The sequence below is a fragment of the Anopheles nili genome, chromosome 3 (assembly GCF_943737925.1).
Source record: "Anopheles nili chromosome 3, idAnoNiliSN_F5_01, whole genome shotgun sequence".
In the NCBI taxonomy this organism is placed as follows: Eukaryota; Metazoa; Arthropoda; class Insecta; order Diptera; family Culicidae; genus Anopheles; species Anopheles nili.
In genome coordinates this window covers 28704315-28724990 of record NC_071292.1, presented here as the reverse complement: position 1 = coordinate 28724990, position 20676 = coordinate 28704315, and the positions used below count along the sequence as shown (strand labels likewise).

Genomic DNA, 20676 nt, shown 5'->3' with positions numbered 1-20676 from the left:
TGCGATCGCGCTGCTACACAGACCTCTCACACGGTTTGGCAACATTCAGACACATAATGATCGCTACGGTTCGTAGTAGGTAGATTGTTGAAATTCCACGGTCATTGGTGCGATCGTTCCAGTTAGTGGGTGCTTGCGATGCTCCCATCTAGCCAACGGCCGCCATGGGGCATTATTTTGATTCTATTCTTTGACCTTCTTGCCAGTGTCGTCGAGCTTCCCGACGCAATCCCTACCATTGTCAAGGGTTTATATAAAACTTTTAGCACAACAACGGGTTGCTCTCCAATTAAACAACTATTCGCTAGCTATGCTACTCATACGCTGCTCTTTGAACCGGCTAAATATCAACGAGTGGTTTTAATGCTTCTTTACCGACGCTCGGTCTACAAACGTAACCATACCTGAGCGCCACACCCGCGCCATTCTTGTATGACAAAAACGACCAGCGGCATATAAATTCTTTTCCGAGCTTCCGCAGCTGCCATGGTTGATGTGGCTCTCAACATATTACGTCTTCCAGGAACGTCCTTGCTCTGATGCCACAATTCTTGCACGAGATGGAAACTTCACACTGCAGCGCAAACAATTTTTGTAATTTTCGAAGCTCTCAACAGATCCGGCGATGCTTTGCGTACGTTCCTTCGCTGTTGTATGGCCTTTGCCACGAGCTATGCATTCAAATCCACATCCACACATTTCACGTCGTAATTGCTCCTGGAACGGATGCCTATTCCACAATTGAGTTTATTTGAAATCCTTTCGATTTTTCTGGTTGAACTTCCCGACAAACATGCACTACGGGCGTTCACGATTCGTCCCCAGGTGTGTTGTTGCCCGACGAGGCGTTCGGGTCACTCTGCAACGTAACCTTCGGCTCCAGCGGGATCATTTCTTCCGGTTTGCCCGATTCCCGCCGCTCAACTGCCATCATCGATGAAATGAAAAAGAAAAAAGCGAGTGAGAGAAAAGAGATCGCGATCCCAAAAGGACACACGAGTCAGTTAAATGTCACGCAGCATAACCGGCCACGGTCGAGGCAGCCTCATGCTTTCACAGTTAAAGTGAAATCTTCCGTAAGCGTCATCTTACCCAGCGGAACGAGCAATTTCGGCTGTAATGGCAGCAATAAATCTACATTTCCGGTCGTCGGTTGGCGTGGCTGGAGCGAGCTCAGCTGGGGCACGTTGATGAAATCACCTACCGATGGCGTGGGGTGGCGTGGACGGAGAGACGGAGGCCAAAAAGGGCAAACCGACAGAAGGAAAATTGAGCAAATTTGTCGCCGGCGGGAGACAGATGGATTATGATAAGCATTATAGGCCTGAGGTTTCGTAACGGGTCGCAGTAAGCTTACCTTGCTGTAGCACGGAGGGTGGCTTCAGAACGGCCAGCCCCGGCACGGAAGGTCCTTGCAGCGTGAGTCCTATCACATTCACGCCGTTCACGTGTCCTGCGGAAGAGAAAGAAAACGTACGCAAGCACACAATGGCGCGTATCATTTTGTGCTCGAAATTTCTGCTGTAATTGGACGAGCTTTTGGAAAGCTTCCGTAAAAGCTCGATCCAGCGTACTCCGCAGCTTTTGCTCGCCTAACGGCACCAGCGAAAGCTCGTCCAACGGTGCACCGAAAGCTTACCGATTTTGGCCCCACCGAAAGCGTCCTTAAAGATGGCGGGATGCGTCGGCTGTGTGTGTTGGTGCTTGAGCGCGTTCACCCGCCGGTTGGCCGCGCCCATGTCGCGCTTCCTTCGCGGCTGCTCTACCGGCAACACGCGACGTCGCTTTTTCGGCAGCTTTGACCGAGCCTTGTACGGGAAGCGAGAAAGCGAGTAAAAAGAAAAAAAGCGTTAAAGCGAGAAGACGATGGCAAACACATGGCGGGAGTAAAGGAAAACTCATTGGTAAGGAAAATTGCTTCCCCCGGCGGTGGCCAATCCCGCGGGACACCCGTGTACAGTACGACGAAGTGTGCGGCAGTTGAAGGGAAAAATAATCACCAGATAACAATGGCTTTGTTTGCAATTGCGTTTGCTTCGCCATCTCGCCTCCACCCGTACAGGAGGGAGGCACGCGCGGTGCTTTTGTTGTTGCTCGTGTTCTCCGAAACCAAAAACAAAAGCACGGCATCGAAGGAAAACCGCCGGAAAGTTGTGCCTCAACAGCGTGGGCGGCCACAGGTCGCGTGGGTGCTCGTTTTGGTCGCGCCGAGGGAAAACCTCATCGCTTTGGGCCGAGTGCGGTGCGATGATAAGCTACGGTCTGCGATGTGTAAATTTGTGTTTCTCTTCGCCTGAACGCTGCACGTAAAAACCCGAACAAAGTAGGCTCGGAAGCGAAACTCGGAGCGCGAGATGAATTATCTGATCAGGGAAAACACCTTTTCCGGTGCCGGGCAGGCAGGCCTTACGTTCGGGGTAGACCCGCACGGTGCGCATTATTTCCGGCCCCGGGTAAATTTGCACCTTTCCGCACGCTAATTGTTTGATAAGCAAAAACAAAAACCGGCTCGTGGTACGTGCGAAAGAATGTGACCGGAGGATTGTCTGACCCACGCTTCGGTACGCTTCGGTTCGCACTGGAGTCGCAGGGTCTAACGTGCGTGCGTACGTGCGAATGAAGGGAAGGATCGCCGCAACACCGATACGCATTTATATTAATTACCGCGTGGCTGTAATCCCATGCATAAATTTCTTCCCGCGTTCCAAGCGACATATGCAACACATCCCGACCTGGGCACGACGTCTTCGGATGGTGGGTTTTTCCGTGGAGATCACACGTTCCGAGGTGACCGTGGTAGTTCCGTGGGAGTGAGGTGGAATGTTTTGCATATAAATGACATGTGCCTTTGTAAAGGATCAGTTACGCATTCATATTCATCCGTTCCGACCCGCGGCAAGTGGCACACGCACGCGTAATCGGTGGAAAGGCGATCACCGACGCATTTACGCCAAATTAACATTGTCGTATTTCACCGAGCTTCGGGGTTCGAGAAAACAAATGGTGGTTTGGTGAAGCGGAATCTAGCTGGCTGTGATTATTTCGTTACGCAAGGGCAACGCCTTCACGCGAGCGATCATCGAGGCCAAGGAAAGTTGGATAAATTTCAACCCCTAAATCCTTAGACCCAACCAACCGGTGGGTTGCGCAATGATGGTGTGTTTGTGTGTGAGCGGGTTTTTTTTTGTTGGTTGCTGCTGATCCCCCGCTGGCGAATCCTTTTGCCGCGCGAGAGCAAATGGACCAATTTGAAAAACTGCCAGAGTCGATAAAAATTTAAATGAGAAAATTATGTAAATCGAACAACTCGCCCGCAGTCCCACCACGGCATGGCACCTGAGACCCGGCCCGAGCAGCCGATGATGGGCTTTTGTTGCAGTTTGGCGATCTTTTTCCTCAGTTTAAGAGTACAAACAAAAAAACGCACCACAGTTACGTCATTATTCAGCCCTCTAGTCTAGTCTGGGATGCTTTAGTTGGTGCCACGGTTATTTACAGCAGCGCCAGAACATGGCAAAAACATGCCCAACATGTGCAGATCGGTGCACGTGCTACAGAAACGTTAGCAAGTCGTCCCACGGCTTGTTACTATTATTTTTCTAGCGTGTGACGTGCGACCTTCCCTTTCTCCGTTGAATATCCTGAATGACGGCTTTTGAACTGGCTGCAGAACGCATAATAGCTTGGTGCTTTTTTATTTCTCTCGAGCGCTCGCCTCTTCAAAGGACCTCATCGGAAGCCTGCAGATGCCCGACAGTCTTAAGAGCCACCTTCCAACAGGTAAATGAGCGCACATTAGCCTACGGGGTCGGCTGATGAGCGAGCGAATGAAGCGAAACGTTGCCCGAGGACGGAGTTCTCGAGCATTAACAGTCAATAGTCAGCTGACGCGCGTGGGGTTCTCATCCCCACGGACCCCCACGGCGCAACTTGAAAGGACACGCGGGTCTGGGATCGAGTTATCAAAGGACCTCCACGGATGGTGAGACGACGGTTGTGCTGATGAGCTGGAGCTGTGCTGCGGTCACCACTACGGTACGGTGCTGATTTTATGCTAATGACCTTGGAGACGGGACCCAAACACCTTCCACGTGCACCGACGGGTCACCATTCCATTTTGCAAGCCGTGCTCAACAAGTTCCGAAGCGGGGCATGCAGATGTCAGGACGGCCTTTGTTTGATCAACTTTCGGGGAATGAGACCCAAGGCAGAACGCAATTGGCGAGCCGTGGTGCCTTTTACCATTCGAGCCAGCACCAGGCTTCGGGAAACCTGCCACCATTTCTAGCCGTTTCCATCGAGCCCTTATCGAGGGACGGAAAATTGGAACAATCTGCTGTTGGGTAGACGAGCTGTCAAGTGCAGTTAATTAGGAGAAACATTTGCTTGCCGACTGGTTTATTGGGATGGAAATTATCGCTTGACGGAGGGTGTTTTTTTTTCTTCGTTTTTTGTACTCTTTTATGAACAAACGACTGCACTCGAATGCGGGGTGCTTTTTGTTAGGTTGTTTGAATCTGAATATTTAGCAAAAGTCTCGAGTAATTGAATTTTGCACCAGCATAAATAATGAGCCAACTTTTGCTAACGATAACAAAGCACCATCGCTTGGACACTTCGCTCCGGAAGATACCGTCCATCGAGCAGCGCGTTCCTTCCAATTGTGCACATAAATCATTTAGTCGGACTTTTATGTGTCTGCGTTCGGCGTACAATCTGCCGTTCGCGAATCGCACTCTCAAGCGGCAAACCTCGACAATTACATTGATTTGCTGATGTTACAACTTTTTCCACCAAACATAAGTTGCCGGCACTGCACAAAAAAAAAAGCAAAACCCTTCACTTCGCAACCTTTACGCTGCTGGCACGCCGACGCGCCCTAAGAAGTATGCTCCCGACGCAGCGCGTGCCGAAAATGATCATTTATCAAACGCCAAAAGTAGTCCGATGCTTCCCTGAAGCCACACCATGCGAAGTCGCACCGAAAGCGAAGGTTGAGATAAAATTTAGAACCACAAATTTCTTCGATACCCGCCAGGTACATAAATCATTGCCCGCGGGGGATGAGTGGTACATAAATCCGCAAATTAAGGTCAAGATTACGGCATCGTCGGACTTTTCGGACGCGAAAAAGCGACCATCGCTGGTAATCCTCGGGCATTAGTAAGCTGTTTGATGAATACGCACCGACCGACAAATGGACAGATCCGCTGGGGTTATCAAGTTGTTTCGGGTTGGAGTATTTTGCAATGGAAATAAATTCATTTTCGTCCGTTCTTAAGCAAGTCGGGCCACAACTGACCACATTGGCTGCTGCTCGTGCTCTTCAGACTCCCGTGTTGCTGCAACGACGTCAGTTGAATAGCTTCTTTCCAGCGACGTCTCTCCACAAGACTGTGTTCTTCGACGATTTCCTAGCCTAAAGCAGCCGGAAAGTAGAACGGCAAACTTTCCTCCAACTGGGACTTTCTCGGTCGTTCCTTCGGTTGCGTTTCCCTGCGCTAGGATAATATTTCCGGTCGAGTGAAAGTTCGCCAGAGCGCTCTGCTCTATTGCGCTCTGTTTCCTACCGAGAAGCCCAGAGGCACACCAGGAAGCGAAAATCACTGCACGAGCAGCAGGTCGATGTGAAACTTCGCCACGCCCGTAATCCCACGCCAGTTCACGCCCGCTTTTCATCGACTTGTGCGGCGAACATTATCGCTATGCAGCGCAATTCTTTCGCACTTCTTGCCAAACTTTTGCCCTCAGTTGCTGCACGGTGCTCATGTCCTTCTTGCTGCGAGCATTGCTGCACCGATGGTGCATCGATAGTTTGACAAATTTTCTTGCCGCACACCCGACGCAGGACCTACTCACGGACGGTAGATTAAAGCCGTTAATCATCGCATCGCCAACACGGAACGCATTGTCAACTCGGTCGTACCATCGATATCGTATACTGTGCAGTATGTTTTCATCGTTCCAAAGGGAACGTCTTCATCGAACGCTCTTCAAATTGAGTGGATGATTGGTTGCCGTTAGACGTGCAACCAGTGATGCATTCCGATGGTACAACAAGGACGCTCGGTTTGGGACTTGATCATAATCCACTCCCACGTGAGAAGCGCCGGAAAAGTCCCACAACAAGCTATGTGTTTCTTGAATTGGTACGCTGTGTGATCGTTTCGTTGTGAATGCGGAGTATTTTTCGGAGGACAGTTCGTTAAAATAGCGCACGGTCATAAATCGTACCTAACAAGGTTCGCCTCTCATGCTGCCTTATACCATCCGCTTAGCGTGGTGAATTATAAAAGAGAGATAACTTGCATGATTGACGAGCTCAACAAGAGAAAGTTCTCTGGTTGTTCGAACATTCAAGCACGTAGTTAAAATGCGAGAAAAAAGCTCCATGTATGAAGAAAAGGATGTGAAGTCAGGGAGTTGGATGGGGAACTGTAAAACATGGCCCTTCTCAATCTATTTCTCGCTGTCTCTCTCTCTCTCTCTCATTTTTACAATTTTCTTTACATGGACCTCTGTTTAAGGCAACCAGAAGCTGTTCGTTATGGGTGATTGATGGACAGGCATGTCCAGAGATTTGCCGGAGGCGATAAAAGAAGCAGAACCGGTTGAGCCTATGATGTGTTCATTTGGTCTTACATTGAGCCCAACATACGCACAGCAGCCGACATTGCAAAAAAAAAAGAGGTTTCGATATTCTGAAAGGGCGAAATTTCGGACGTGATAGCACGCCCAGTAGACTTGCTTGCTTGCTTGGGTGTTATATATCAAAGGTGAGCCCAATAACCATCAACTGAATTAAGAAGCAACTGTTTAATATCACTCTGTAATGAAATGTGCGCCATGATCGTACCACGCATAAACGTAATTACTTTCCCACCAAAGTACCTGCATAATCTCGTTATGGTCTTCACATAATATTTATGCACCTTTTATGCACCTCATGAGAAAATTTACACACAATGACAGTCCATGCATAGTTTAAAAGCGATAACTTCCAAAAATGCATAAAAAACAGCCTCATGCCGAAGCTTTGTAATGAAATTTAATCCCGTGTGAAACAAAGCCCATAATTCATAATGACTACTCATAATTAATGTGTCCAAGCCCAAGCCGTGCGGTACCACTCATTAAATTTCGCGCATCCCTGCGGGAATTTTCACTCACCTGCGTGTGCGAGTAGAACATCGAGAAGTTGCTGACGATGACGGGCACCGGGAGGGCGATCGTCAGTACACCTGCGAGGGCACAGAGCGCTCCCACGAACATCCCCACGTAGGTTTTTGGGGCCATGTCACCGTAACCGACCGTGGTCATCGTCACAATCGCCCACCACAGCCCCAGCGGAATGCTTTTGAACTGGTTGTCCGGGTTGTCCTGCAAACGAGAGTGTGAGTGAAGGGAAGCATTAACTGTTCAAACGGCTTCCGACAGCGCTTTCATGTGGGTACATTCGAATGAAAACAAAATGGATGAAAATGATAAAAAAAGAACGGATTTATTTTTATTTCTTTTTTTTTTGCAACCAATGCCAGGGAGAGAAAACCACACAAAAACAAAAGGAACGACGCTCAGTCGTACGCGTGGCCATTAAAGCGCAATCTGGTAGCTGTGTACGTTGCTTTGGCAACGCGTTTCCAAATCCCTTAAAGACAGCCATTATCCATCTCATTTGCTCGATGGAGAAGTGGAAAAAAAAATCGCACAAACAAAAGGCGATAAAAAAACAACCTTCCATCTAATCCTTTTCCGCGTGCAGTGAGAGATTTATTTAGCGTGAAAAGGAGACCCTTCTAACTGAACAGAACAACAAATCACTCACCGTGGCCAGTGGTACGGAAAGGTGGTCGTCTGGGATCGGGCACCGTAATGGATGTAAATTATTTTTATCCAACCGTATCATTAGCCGGCTTTAGGATTTAATCTCCCCTACGCTTCCGGCCGGAAAAGCGCTTCAGCTGGCTGTTTGAACTACGTTTTTTTCCTGAAGTTGTCGAGCGCTTTCACTGGATGAAAGCGAACCGTCACCCAAGGGCGCTGTTTGAGCTTCCCGCAAAACGGCACAAAGATTAACGGTTCGTAAGGTCAGCAGCAAAACAAAAAACCCACCACGTATAAAGCAGGGGATTTTTGTGCGGAAGCTACCCACAAGGGCTAGTGCTTGCCATTAGATTACCGTGCTCCGAGGCGTTCTCCGATTCGCGCGCCGGCAAACTAAAGACACCGTTAATCGCCTGACACGAAATTCAAATTAATTTGCCCTAATCAACGTAATCTCGATCGGATCACGACTCCACGCGCCGATGAGCGGTTCAATGTCAAATGTTTCCCGGTGATTTAAGGGCCGTTTCCCGGTCGGATCATTGTTTGAAGTTACTTCACTATCATGGCTGCCTTCGCTTTTCCATGCAGCGTTGCTTGGCAACGTGAAAGAATTTCCTCGTAGTAGCCGGCTGCGCTTACTTTGCTCCCAGCAACGCGTCGCTATTCGCTGAATAGTAGGGCCGTAGGGTTGCCAGCGTTACGCCAACAATGGCCACCAGCGCGAATAGAAAGCCATTAAGTGGAACATAAAGCAAAAACTTTATCTCATATCGGCATGGTATGTCTCGCGGGCGGATGCTATTTGCTCGTTCGGGACCACATCGCCAGCGCTGCAGTGCTTTTGCTATTTCGCGGCACGGGAAAGAACACTTATCGTCACACGACTAGCTGTTTTCCAGCGCCACAGACACGGCATGAATGGGAATGGTCCTCCGGAACCGAAGACTGAAGTTATGAGCGCCCGGTCGGAATGCTAAAATACATTATGGTGCACTATGACGATGGTGGAAAAGATAATGCAGCGCGCTCGCGTGAAGCCGGTGGCATTTTCGAGCTAGATAGAGAGCTAAGATGTTCAGAGTGGGACACGGATTTTTTTTCTCTCTGGACTTCGCATTTAAAAATTACATCGACAGCACTATGATGATTGTATAATCACTGCAGTGTAATTGCAGAGTTGTTCTTGAGTGATGGCAACCTTGCGCATTCATAAGCAGAAAGAGTAATGCAGTAAAGCAATGAATAATGAAATCACGCTCTTAAACATTACACTCTCTAGTTCTATTTAATTGTAAAGTTACGCAATCAAAGCTTAAATGACAGTCACATTGCAAAAAAAGGAATCTCAGTATAATCTTCTCTAAAAGCTCTAATATCAGTGTCATTGATTCCCTTGTCGAAAGCTCTTTGTTAAGCAAATTAAACTTTTAATTTGTTGTAAGTTAACGATACCCTATCAGTAAAGAGCGATAATTAAATTGTATTAATGCTACTTGAAAAGCATCGTTCCATTATCCTCAAATCAAAGCACATTAACATCCTTCACACAATCTGCTTTAATCGTTCGATCAAAGCCCACTAGAAGTTCGATGGACTAAAACACCTTCCGTTAATGGAAATTGCTGCCACCAAGCTTTCCCCGGTGGAAACCTCGACCAAAGGTATCGATTTCGTCCATTAGCGCGAGGCAAAACAATCGCCTATTAATTTGGACTTTTCATCACCTCATCGCGCTTCTCGCGAGCTGTCCGCTGGGATTCCGTCAGAACCGATAGCGATGGTTGCCATTGAACGGTGTTTACGGTTATTCACCTTTTCCCCGTCACGACACGACAACCACTTAGCGAAGTGACTGTCGGATCCTTTGGTAATCGAAATTACTTAAGAAAGCTGTCAAACTGTGTCCGCGTCCATTGCGTGCTGTTATTGAACGTTTCGTTGTCGGTCGTTGAAGCTCGACCCGGCATACCGGTCATTGACTCATCCCAGACGCAGGGCACACTTCATTAGACTCGCTCCGGTGTTGTTTTCCCAGGGCATTCGAGCATTCCATACAGTGCTGAGTTTTATTTTCGCTCCGTTCCGTGTCACTTGGGTGAAGCCTAGATCCAAGCGCAAACCGGAGCCATCTCCAGGCAGTTTATTGCCTCTCCTTGTTGGCACGGAAAGAGATATGGCTAAACAAGAAAGCAGCCCACTCGGGCAGGCAAATGCCTTCAAAGGGGCTGTCGATAAAGTTACACCACCAGTGCGATATGAAACGGGATATTTGCCCGCTCGCGGAAGGCAACGTTTATATACCGTCTCCATCTTGAGCCGGTCGCTGCTTGCCAGGAATGGTTTACCATAACAACAGGTCATAATCACAAAAGCCCACCGAGCTTTCGATGCCGATTGTACGCCAGCATCTTCGAGCGGTTTGCCATCATCCGCAGTCACCGCAATGGGTGGTGGAATCTGGCCAGCGTCTTGACGCAACCGAAGAGCCGGGAAAACCCGCAGCATTATTACAACCGGTGGCTTTGGATGATTGTTTTTTTTTTCCTTCTTCTTTTGTTTCGCTCCTACCTACCTGCAGCTTTTCCGCGTAGTACACGAGACTGGCGAACACGACGATGCCGAGCACGAGGAAAAACACCAGCAGCGTCAGTTCGCGGGCGGACGCTTTGAACGTGTGGATCAGGATGCGCAGTCCTGGTGAGTGGCGCGTCAGCTTGAACAGCCGCAGGATGCGCACGATCGAGAACGCCTCCAGCAGACCGGTCTGTTCGCCCATCCGTTGGCAGACGTCGGTGTAGAAGCTGAGCGTGGCCGCCAGGTCGATGATGTTGACGGGCGATTTGATGAACTCGACGATGTTCGGAGTCACCTGGGGAGGTTAAGCGCAAAAGGTTACATCGGTGGTGAGCATTTACAATCGAACGGTTGCAAGTGTCAAACGCAATTAACCACACATCGGTGGCAATGTGAACGAAAATAACTGCCCCAGCCAGCAAAATCAGACGCTGGCGTCGGATCGATCGCTGTCATGCACGGATCGGAGCAAAAACACATTCGACGGACCATCGAGCTTGCCTTCAATCACTGTCGGGGTTGGTTTGGACGCTTATGATATGCCAAACGTTGGGATATAACCGAGCGGTCGGAGCTGGATAAATGGGAAAATGGTTTCGTGGCGATCAAATTGATTTCCGAGCGAGGACATAAATAATCCATCGACAGTATACCGTTTGGCGTGGCGAAGGGATGGAATTAAAACGCAGTGACTATAAAACACCGGTCCCATACCCATCGGTGCTATCAATTTCAACTCGCTCGGTCGTTAAATTAAATTTTCATTAGACGCATTACAGCCTCCGCCATGCGTGTGAAAGCACGGTTTCGAGTTGGATCTAAATATTTAACCAACGTCTGACCCACCTCCTAATAGTCCCCATTGCGGAAAGGCTGAATTTATTTGATTTTAATTAGCGTCATTTCGAATTCCAATATCCGCCACCCGCTCATCATCGTACTCCGAGCACGGCTCGCTCTGGTGCGCGCGTCAAAAATTAGACCGAATCCTTGCCCATTCTCGGGTCTCGTGCGATGAATGTTTGATTTGTGTAATAGCCTTAAAGTGCCACCCGGGGAGCCATCAATCTCGCCGGACCCGGGTGATTGAATAAAGAACAATGGCACGCGCACTACACCACCCTAAAAGCGTCCTTTTTTTTTTTTTGTTTTAGCCTCCCCCAGTTTGTTTCGCTGATTCATGAGATTAAGTGACCGGGCTTTGCGGATGCGGATTCGCTCGAACAACGGATCCGCTCGAAGGGGAATATGCGTCACGTCTAGCTTATTAATCCTTCCCCGGTTGACTCCATCTATTTATTTCCTTTTTTTTCGGTCCTCTCGCTTTCAGCCGCACACCCGAAGATCGATGGCGGGCATCGGGTGCAAAACAAACTCCGCCAAAAATGCAAACCAAGTAAAACCCCATGGTAAACGCCCGTGGACATACGCTACATGTTGGTGGATTTATTTCCTTCTTTTTTTTTGGGTTTATGTTCGCCTCACGAAAGCGGCCTACCAAAGAGAAAAGGCCACCCTGCGGAAGGTCGATATTTCATAAGCCTGACAGCAAAAAGCTCCATCCCGTAGCTCACCAAACCCTCACATCTCGTAACCCGTATCCGTTTTCGTTCGGTTCCCACCAACCGGATGGCTTTAACTCGTGAAGGCGAACGCGTAAATGATATTTATTTAAATTTATAGCATTTTCGTACTCTCCCCCCTGTGGGGGTGAAACCCAAGCTCGTAGGGGACGGCGTGTTATTGTAAAATAAATGCACACTAAGAGCCACGCCAACCCAAAATGGTGCCCCGGGCTGGTCAAAACTGGTGGTGCTAAAACTGTCTTCCCTCGTAAAAGGACGCCGTCTTTTGAGGTTGACGTGATGCAAATTGAATGGGCCATCCGAGATATCAGGACACCTCCCGGAGGCGAAGACGAACCAAACGAGGGATAGTTTACCGTACCACGAAGGGACACGAAGGACGTGCGCCGTAAGCAGATGTTAATGCCTGCCCGATCCAACGATCGGGCACGATTACGAGGGTTACGGCGATTACGTGTATTTAATTTGCGCCATCCTGCGGAACCGGAACCGGCAGCAAGGTACGGCCGCAGGAGAAGTAGCTCGGGCTCAAATTACGGTAGCTTGGAGTAGGATTTACCAGCCACCAATGGCACAGTCCGCATCGTTTGAGGTCATTCGATGTCATTTTCTGATGATGCTGAGTGCGCTCATGGGCATGTTAAATAGCGCCACGGCAAGGTGTAATGTGTGACTTTAGCCTAGATTAGCTCGAGGGGATCATTGTGCCGCTATCGGCAGGTTTGCAGCCACTTACGTCATTTTCAACGGCAGATTGATGGGCGCTCTTAATGTCGCCGCTCGAAATGCACACTCCGCTCATTAGTCCTACCGGGAAGCCGGGCCTTGCTTACGCTGACTCACGGAAAACTCATTTATGGGGTGAGAAAGCGAACCGGAGGGATGCGAATCGTGTCAAGTCATGAGGTTGCTTTGGGGAAACAAACCATAAAACCGTGAGACCTCTGGTTGATTGATGGATGAAGAGCCCATGCTCCATTTGGCATTTTGTACTTCCGATGATGGGAGCTTCAGTGCAGTTTATCAGTTCATTAAACTTCAATAGCACCCTCAAATGAGCTCCTTATTCATGCAAAATAAAAAAAAATATGACCGACGGTTTAAGGTCAAAGGCAATTAATTTTTTTCTGGGTTACAAAACTCTTCATATCATTTTTTCCTGGCCGGCAAGTTAAATTCGATGGATTGATTTGAAAAAAAAACATATGAAACATATTGCCTTTGGGTCTTCACGAACCGAAAAAAAACAGCAATGGTAATCCAGCCGTTTGAAAGCAGGCATAGCCCTCCGATTGGACTTTCGCATAACTTTATCAGAACCACCCACATGGATCCATCTCAGCCCCGGGGTCTAGTTTTTGCAATCAAAGATTTGTTTCTCTAGCAGCGAAGAACCCGCCTTCAAAGCAAACAAATCCCACCAGAATGTAAGTTCAAACCACGTTCTTCCTTACGCCAAAAGCGGGTAAGGTTTTGCATTTGAATGTCTCACTCACGACCTCAGCCCACAAGCGCACTACTTTCGATTCTCCATCCACCGGCACCACGGGCCGCAAAACATCCCTTTTGGTAATGAAAGGAAAACATGCCCGACAACACAACGCCCGCCACCGGAACCGAGCCGTGTCGTGGGTGTGAGGGCAGCAACGTGGCACGATGATGAATGTCAATGTTTATCTTATCAAAGGAAGCCCTACATTTGCGCTCGGTGACATTCCCGGGTGCTGTCGCACGAGCCCGCCGGCTCGGTAGTTGATGTTTTCGCTAACCGTGCGGCAGCGAAGGGCGAAGCCTATCATTAATCTTGCGCAGCATCGCCAGGCTTCTGCGGAAGCCCTTCACGGTAAGGGCACTCCCGATGCGATTTGGATCATTTCATGTCACCGCCGGCCATCGTGTCTTTACCGCTCGCGCATGAAATCGCACATTCCTCGTTTCCAATCTACATTTCGAAAGCCCCGCAGCTGAACTTGTGCTTGAAGTTTCCACCATGCGTCGGTGGGGAGTGAAAAAAGCTCTCGGGTGTGGGAAAAAAGCCGCTTTCACGATCCATTGGTCCATTCGAACGCTAGCACGCTGGCACCAGATGGCCACACGCGCACACCACCGGACAATCGCTAATGAGCTGGAAAATGGAATTGTTGCCCGGAAAATTCGCCACCCTCTCGCTGCACGGTTCGTTCGTTCGTCCACATTCTCGACTTGTCCCATCGAGAGAAGCTTACTTACCACGAGCCGAACGGTCAGCTCGATGATGAACCACACGTTGCAGACGAGCTCGACGTAGAAAAATGCCTCATGCGGCTGGCCGTACGTTTCCTGCCAGTTCTCGACGATGCTGGCTCCCTTGCCCGAGTTGATGCGGTACGCGCTCGAGACGATGCGTCCGGTGCGTTGTGTGGTCGGAGTCTCGGGAGTCGTTGGGGTCAGTTGATCGGGCAGCGTGGCACTGGCGGTGGTGGCGTACGGTGCACCGTAGAACGGCCTCGAACCTTCGTCCAGCAGCAGCTCGTCTAGAACGGCGGGTAGTACGCTGCCGCCGGTACCGTTGGTCGTGGCGTTGAAGATGGCCGGAATTTCCACACGCAGCCCCGGGTGCGTCTTTAGGCAGAAGGATATCACAGAAATGCAGATGAAGAACACCGAGATGCCTGCTACGATCTATTCGACGAGAGAGAGAGAAAAGGACGAGAGCAGTGTTAGACGTGCCTGCTGGTGAATGCGTCCGGTGCGTTCGTGACATTGTTAAGTGGAACATGACCATGGAACGGGTTCTCGGAACAAACGTCTAAACGGAATGGTTTAATTTGAAGCGAAATGTTATACGATGGTTTCATTTACTGCAGCTCGAGTGCACTTCAAATAACCTAAAGACCCCGATGGTTTAAAATGCAGCTCACTTTTCATTGCGTACTCAATTTTCCAGCTCGATTGCGTTGAGAGTCAGCTTGACCTAATTACCGTTTTTGCTCTTTCACCTGCGTGATTGATCACTCACAGGTTCTTTGATCATTGCTTGCGATAGTTGCATGATTTCCTTAGCTCTCGACGCTCAAAGGACGCTTTCTTCAGGATGATTTCTTTCGCCTCACTTGATGCACTATCATATTCCATTCGCAACGGAAATAGAAGCAGTACGCCTTGCGGCCATATCCGAGCGGAATTTGCACCTGCAAATCAATTATGTACCCAGCCATCCGTTTGCGTTTCCGCTCGAACGAGTGGAACCATCTTATGAATTCATAATTTCTCCGAAACTCACTCGGTTTGGTTTGCTGCATCTGCACACCATCGAACGCTCGTCGTCGCACATTTCGCCACGTGATTAGAACACGGACCTAACCACCACAGCTCGAACGATGCGATCGGTGGCGTAATGTTTCCAACCTATTTACCACAAAATCAAACCAACCCGTGGTGTGCCCATGCATCGTCGACTCGTTCCGCAGAGGTTGCTCTATAATTTCATGCATAAATTAAGCGCCTAAATCAACCCACGGCGCACGTGTACTGCTTCATGGCACCGAGCGTTTACGCCACATCCCAATGACATCCCCATCGTTATGGAAGAACTAGGGAAATAATGGCGTGGAAAAAACGGCTTCCATTTCCCACTTACCTTGGCGGCGGCCGAACTCGACGGTTCGTCAAACAGGGCCCAGATTTTTGGCTTCGTTCGCTGCCAGCAGGTTAGCTCACCGTTCAATAACGCCTCCTCGAAGCCGAACAACCGTGCGATGGCCTCCTCGGATGGCTGCTCGTCGTCAAGCTCCAATTTGTCCAGTATCGCGAGCGTGCTCTATCCCGGTGAAGAAATAGAAGAAAGTATGCAAAAGTATGAAAAACAGGGAAAATTCAGCGATTCAAATGCATAGCCATCACCGCCTTGAACCGTGTACCGCAGCGGTAATGAACTTTGCCGCGGAAGAATATGCAAATTACGGCTAGCGTCCTCCTCCGCACTGAAGCAGTCGACCGCATGATCGGCTATCGGTTAAGACGGAAATAATCTTGAGCACAGGAGGGAAAACACAATCTTCAGCTAACCAGCCACCGTAAAGCGCCACGGGAGCGCGTGAATGAAGTGTGTTAGTTAATCGAAAATTGACACCGCACGAATACAGCACACTAGAAATAATGAGCAGACGCCTTCAAGCATCCATTGCAACAGCTAAATAGCAGAAGAATCTAATTTTAATCAACGAAGAGGAGTCTGCGGGCTTTTTTGTGGTTATCCCAAAATCGACTTCGCCAGAGGGTGCAAATTCGCCGTTTGGGGGCTTGTTTGATGCACGCTGGATCAGGAGCGTCTGCTCAAACAAACTAGGTGCCGTAGTGATTTTTTCTCGTGATTTAATCCCGCCCATCCATCGTACATTTCTGCTCATCTCGTGCGGGATCTGTCTGTGGCACGGATAGGTGTTTCAATGCCATGCCCCAAAAGCCCTCATCATCATCGATTCCTGCGGGGGAAAAAGCAAGATGAAAGTGCTTCGCACCGGAAGCCTTCAACTCACCTGTGTGTCTCGATGCACGCTGTACGTGGACCAGCAGCACGGCTCGACCTGGTTCGAATCGAGGCCCCAAAATTCTAGCTCCTCCTCGAACAGCGGTCCACAAACGTCGGTCGGATAGTGCAGCTTGCCGGTTCTGTCAAAAGGGTACGCAAGAATCAGTCGCAGAAGGTTGCCAGGCCAAAGCACACCACTTTCTTCCCGCACTGGTCAAAATGCTGGCAAAACTTCATCCCGTAATGGCGCTCGCTTGTCAACGACCGGCCATGGAAAATGGACGTAGGGTGGAAAAACTGACTGGGTGGGGGATAAAATACTACCGGCAGGAAAACATGCGCCATCGAGGAAGGTGGTTACGACCGAAGAAGTTTTCGTAATGGCGACCACATTCCCCTGGAAGCTACGGGTTTTCCTTTTTTTTTCTCTCACTATTTACATCGATAAAACTCTCGGACCTAGTCTCGTTTTTCCGCCGTTACGCGTATCTTGCGCGCGGTTGCTACACGGACGGGTGGGTCCCGTTCCGTACGCAAATTATGTCTTCATTGCTGGAAGATAAGCCAACTACGCTGGTGAATGGACGCCTTTTATTAGCACCCCTATTGTTGCGAATGTGGTGATGGAAACTTGCATGCCGGCAAATTCTCCGCATGGCTACGTGGAACGTCATCTACTGGGCGAACTACTTCTTTTGTCCGTTCTACTCCTTGTATTCAGCTCATTTTCTAATAGAACGACTAAAAAATCACCCAATCGAAGCACCATCTTACCTATAGTAGTTGAGGACTTGCGCAAACACGCCCGGATGGCGATCGAAGAAGAACTCGTTCAGCACGGGATCATAATTCGCTAGGGCCTCCGTCAGTCGCGACAGTCGTGTGGCGGGAATCTTCTTCAGTGTGGCCTTGTACGTCTCATACCTGCGAAAGCAAATCCAAAAGCTTCGGTTAGCTGATCGTTCGTTATCGGTACTTCGTCGATGTTAGGTTTGGGGGAACCGTCTACCCTTTTTTTTGTGCTGCCTCGAAAATGAGGCCAATTTTCATGCCTCGTGAGCGGTTCTGCAGAAGTTCGCTGCTTCAGCCAAACTCGTACGCTACGGGGCTCATCTGCGTGTGGGACCATATAGTAGTGTAAACATCATTACATATTCATAGTTCAAATTACTCCTCCTTCACTGCACCTAAGCTTTGACGAGCCACCTGCTCCATCGACGCCAGCTAAAGGAGAAAACTATCCTCCATACCGTGGCGAAATGTGGTGTGACGAGCGGTAGGCAAAAGTTTGCCACCAGTTTTCTCGCTCCCGAAGGGCAGCTCGTTAGGTAAGGAACAGTTTGGGCTGTTAGATAAACACATTTTCATCTCCAGAGCGAGTGCAATCACTTCACCAACACGCGCATAAAGACGACTCCACGGCTAATGTGCCGTTCCGTTTCGAAAATGGCTTAGCTGGAGAAAAGGGTGCCGTGCGAAATGAATCGTTTCTGTTCAAATAGTGAGCAACAAACGTTTAACTTTCTCGCTCTCGACAGTGATGATAGTGTTTTGGAGGGATTGAGAAGCTTCTGCGTTGCCTTCGCCAAGAAGACGTCAATGTACTGATAAGAAGGTGAAACATCCCAACCACAGGGTGGCGATACACACATTAAGATGTCTTCTACTAGCTAGTTTGGTGGTGACTAACTAAATTCAGCTTGATGCAGGCACCATCACTCAGATGACAAGAAAACCCATAATCAGGTGAAGTTTTTCCACAAAATAGTTTGCTTCCGATGTGCTTTAAATACAATTGTGTCAAATGTATAATTTGAAAGCGAACAAAACCTCTGCAAACACAAACGTAATTAGACCAAAAGTCAATCAAATCCTCGGAAGACTTTGCTTGCGAATGTTTTCGAACAAACTTGCTCTTTGGCCTCACCTTAGCACGCTTCAAAACAAACGGGTAAAACTTTACCGTAGCTCAGCGGAACTTTGCGTAAGCTTTCACTTTGTCAAAGGACTAAAAATGTTTGTCCCACTTGACGCAAACTCTCTCACTCTGGAACCGGGCCCATCTTAAACTATCGCTCTCCGCTTCGCCGAGGACGTCCCATGACACCACTTTTCTTTATATGTCCTTCGTAATAGTTTTAAGGTTGCCATCATGACGTTGCCCTTTCCCAACCATGCTAGGCTAGTGAAAGTCTTTTCTCGCCATCCCTAAAGCCATTATGCCGTGCTCCTTTGCCGACGTCTGACATTTGCCGTACCGATGTCCTTGAAAGTGGCTTGTTAGCTAGTTTTACTTTCCACCCGTCCGACAGCTGGCACCTGCCGGCACACCGTCCGGAACCGGATGCCCACGCTCGTGTGTCCGGCCCGCCTTAGCCGATGTCTTGGGCAATTTATTAGACAACCCGACGGTGTGAACGGCGTGCCTACGCCTTCGCCAGCACAACACCGACGACATGTTGTGTCGTGTCGTGAAACTTCCGTGCCAACGGGCTCGGCGGCACTTCACGCCCCCTAGGGCCAATTAGAATAGTTCTTGCTGCGTAAACTTCTCGCTTTATTGCTTTTAATTATCCGGCAAAGGGCACGCATTCCTGTGTGCGAGGCCACACGGTAGCACTCCTGCCGTGGGCTCAGGTCGCACTCCCTTTCAGTGTTTAAAGTGACAGCAAATAGCGCCCACTCGCGCTCTGGCTTTTGAGCGAGGCCGGGACACAAAAACGACCGCGATGACACCGGAAGGCTTGTTAATATAGTTAGCCATTATTGCCATTAGTCACGGGGTGGATCGCTCGCGTGGTCGACCTCGTCTGTGGAAAGTCATCCCACCAAAAACCACCCTACACGAACCACGTACAAAGATCCTTTAGCAAATCTCATCCCCGCAAACGAACGCCACCCACAACCTGCAAGACAAATTGTCGCATTGTCATTGAGAGAAAGTTTTCGAACTTTCGCTCGGTTCACCCGGGCCAGGGTGTAAGTTGGTCGTGTAAATCATGCACCCGAAGGTGAGAAACTCGCCGTTAAGATAAAACCATGAGCCAAACGACACAATGGGCGAATTACTTAGCGATGGTATGGACGCGCATAATTCCTCGTTGTCCTTTAGCCCGACCCACGGACGGGTGGGAATAAATCTTGCGCACGGCTCATTTGCATTAACGCACACACACACACACCTTATGCCTCCGACGTTGAGTATGATACGGTTTTCTCCATCCATGGTGTCGTTCGGTCGGGTTTGCTTCACGCATGACAGTTCATTAGCGTTGTGCACCAGAAGATCAATTGCACTTTTCGGTCGAGCGCACACGGTTCGAGCTTTCGGTTGGCTAAGCTTGCGCCCACATATTTTCCACCCACTTCTTTATTGTGCTTCTTTTGCGAGCAGCGCCGCACACACGTCCCACAGAGCATACGCTTTTTTTTTCTTTTTGCTTGCGCGATTTGCACGTTTTTGCAAAACGAAACACCACACTTTGGTCACTTTACTGTACACCACACCACACCGGGCGTTCGCGTTGAGCTTTCAATTCCTCTCACAAGTGCATTTGCAGTGGCAACCGCCAAGCCGCCGCCGTGAAGCTGGTGCTGAGCCTCCGTAACGTCCGGTCCGGTTGATTTATGGATTATTATTTATTCGTGAACTTGCTCAACAGTCGCCCCCCGTGCAGGCAAACGTTGTCGTCGTCGTCGTTGACGTCCTACGGTAGCACACTACTCGGTTGGGGCAGTTTTTCGGGAGCCATTCTTTCGCGGCCTCAATCCGACGGTCACGCTTCTCAGGCACGATGCAACGGCTGCTGCCTGGCATGATAGACGGCGGTGGATGGTCGCTAGGGAAAGCGATGGAACATGCGAAATGGCGAACACCCGTCCGGAAGCTGCGGCGACGGCTGTAACGAGAGTGAAAGAAAGAAAAACCGAGAGGAGGGTCGTAAAAATTTCATCTTCAGTTACGAGCGGCCGGTGAAAAATGAATCATAGTTTCATTCGGCACCGACGCGAATGGAACGCGGTCACCACGCGAATGAAGTACGTTCGGCCAACAATGCCGAACTCCTGCCGTCGAGAGTTGGCCAGTGAACGATCAATAAGCAACTAAACTATAAATGCTGTAAATGCATCGCGAGCGAAGCTGTAACGGTGATGGATGTTATTAATCAAACTGGAAAC

At 49.3% G+C, this 20676-nt stretch overlaps 1 protein-coding gene across 1 annotated transcript; it reads right to left on the bottom strand.

Moving 5' to 3' along the window:
- Nucleotides 1-808: 808 nt before the first annotated feature.
- LOC128724001 (potassium voltage-gated channel protein Shaw-like) lies at nt 809-19803 on the bottom strand. Its single transcript, XM_053817766.1, has 11 exons — nt 19680-19803; nt 17272-17421; nt 16505-16637; nt 15607-15786; nt 14217-14648; nt 10400-10696; nt 7171-7380; nt 1640-1808; nt 1358-1453; nt 1093-1200; nt 809-924 (listed from the first exon to the last, which is right to left on the bottom strand). Exons 1-11 carry the CDS (start codon nt 19721-19723, stop codon nt 809-811), a joined length of 1935 nt encoding a protein of 644 aa, XP_053673741.1. The 5' UTR covers nt 19724-19803.
- Nucleotides 19804-20676: the final 873 nt, after the last annotated feature.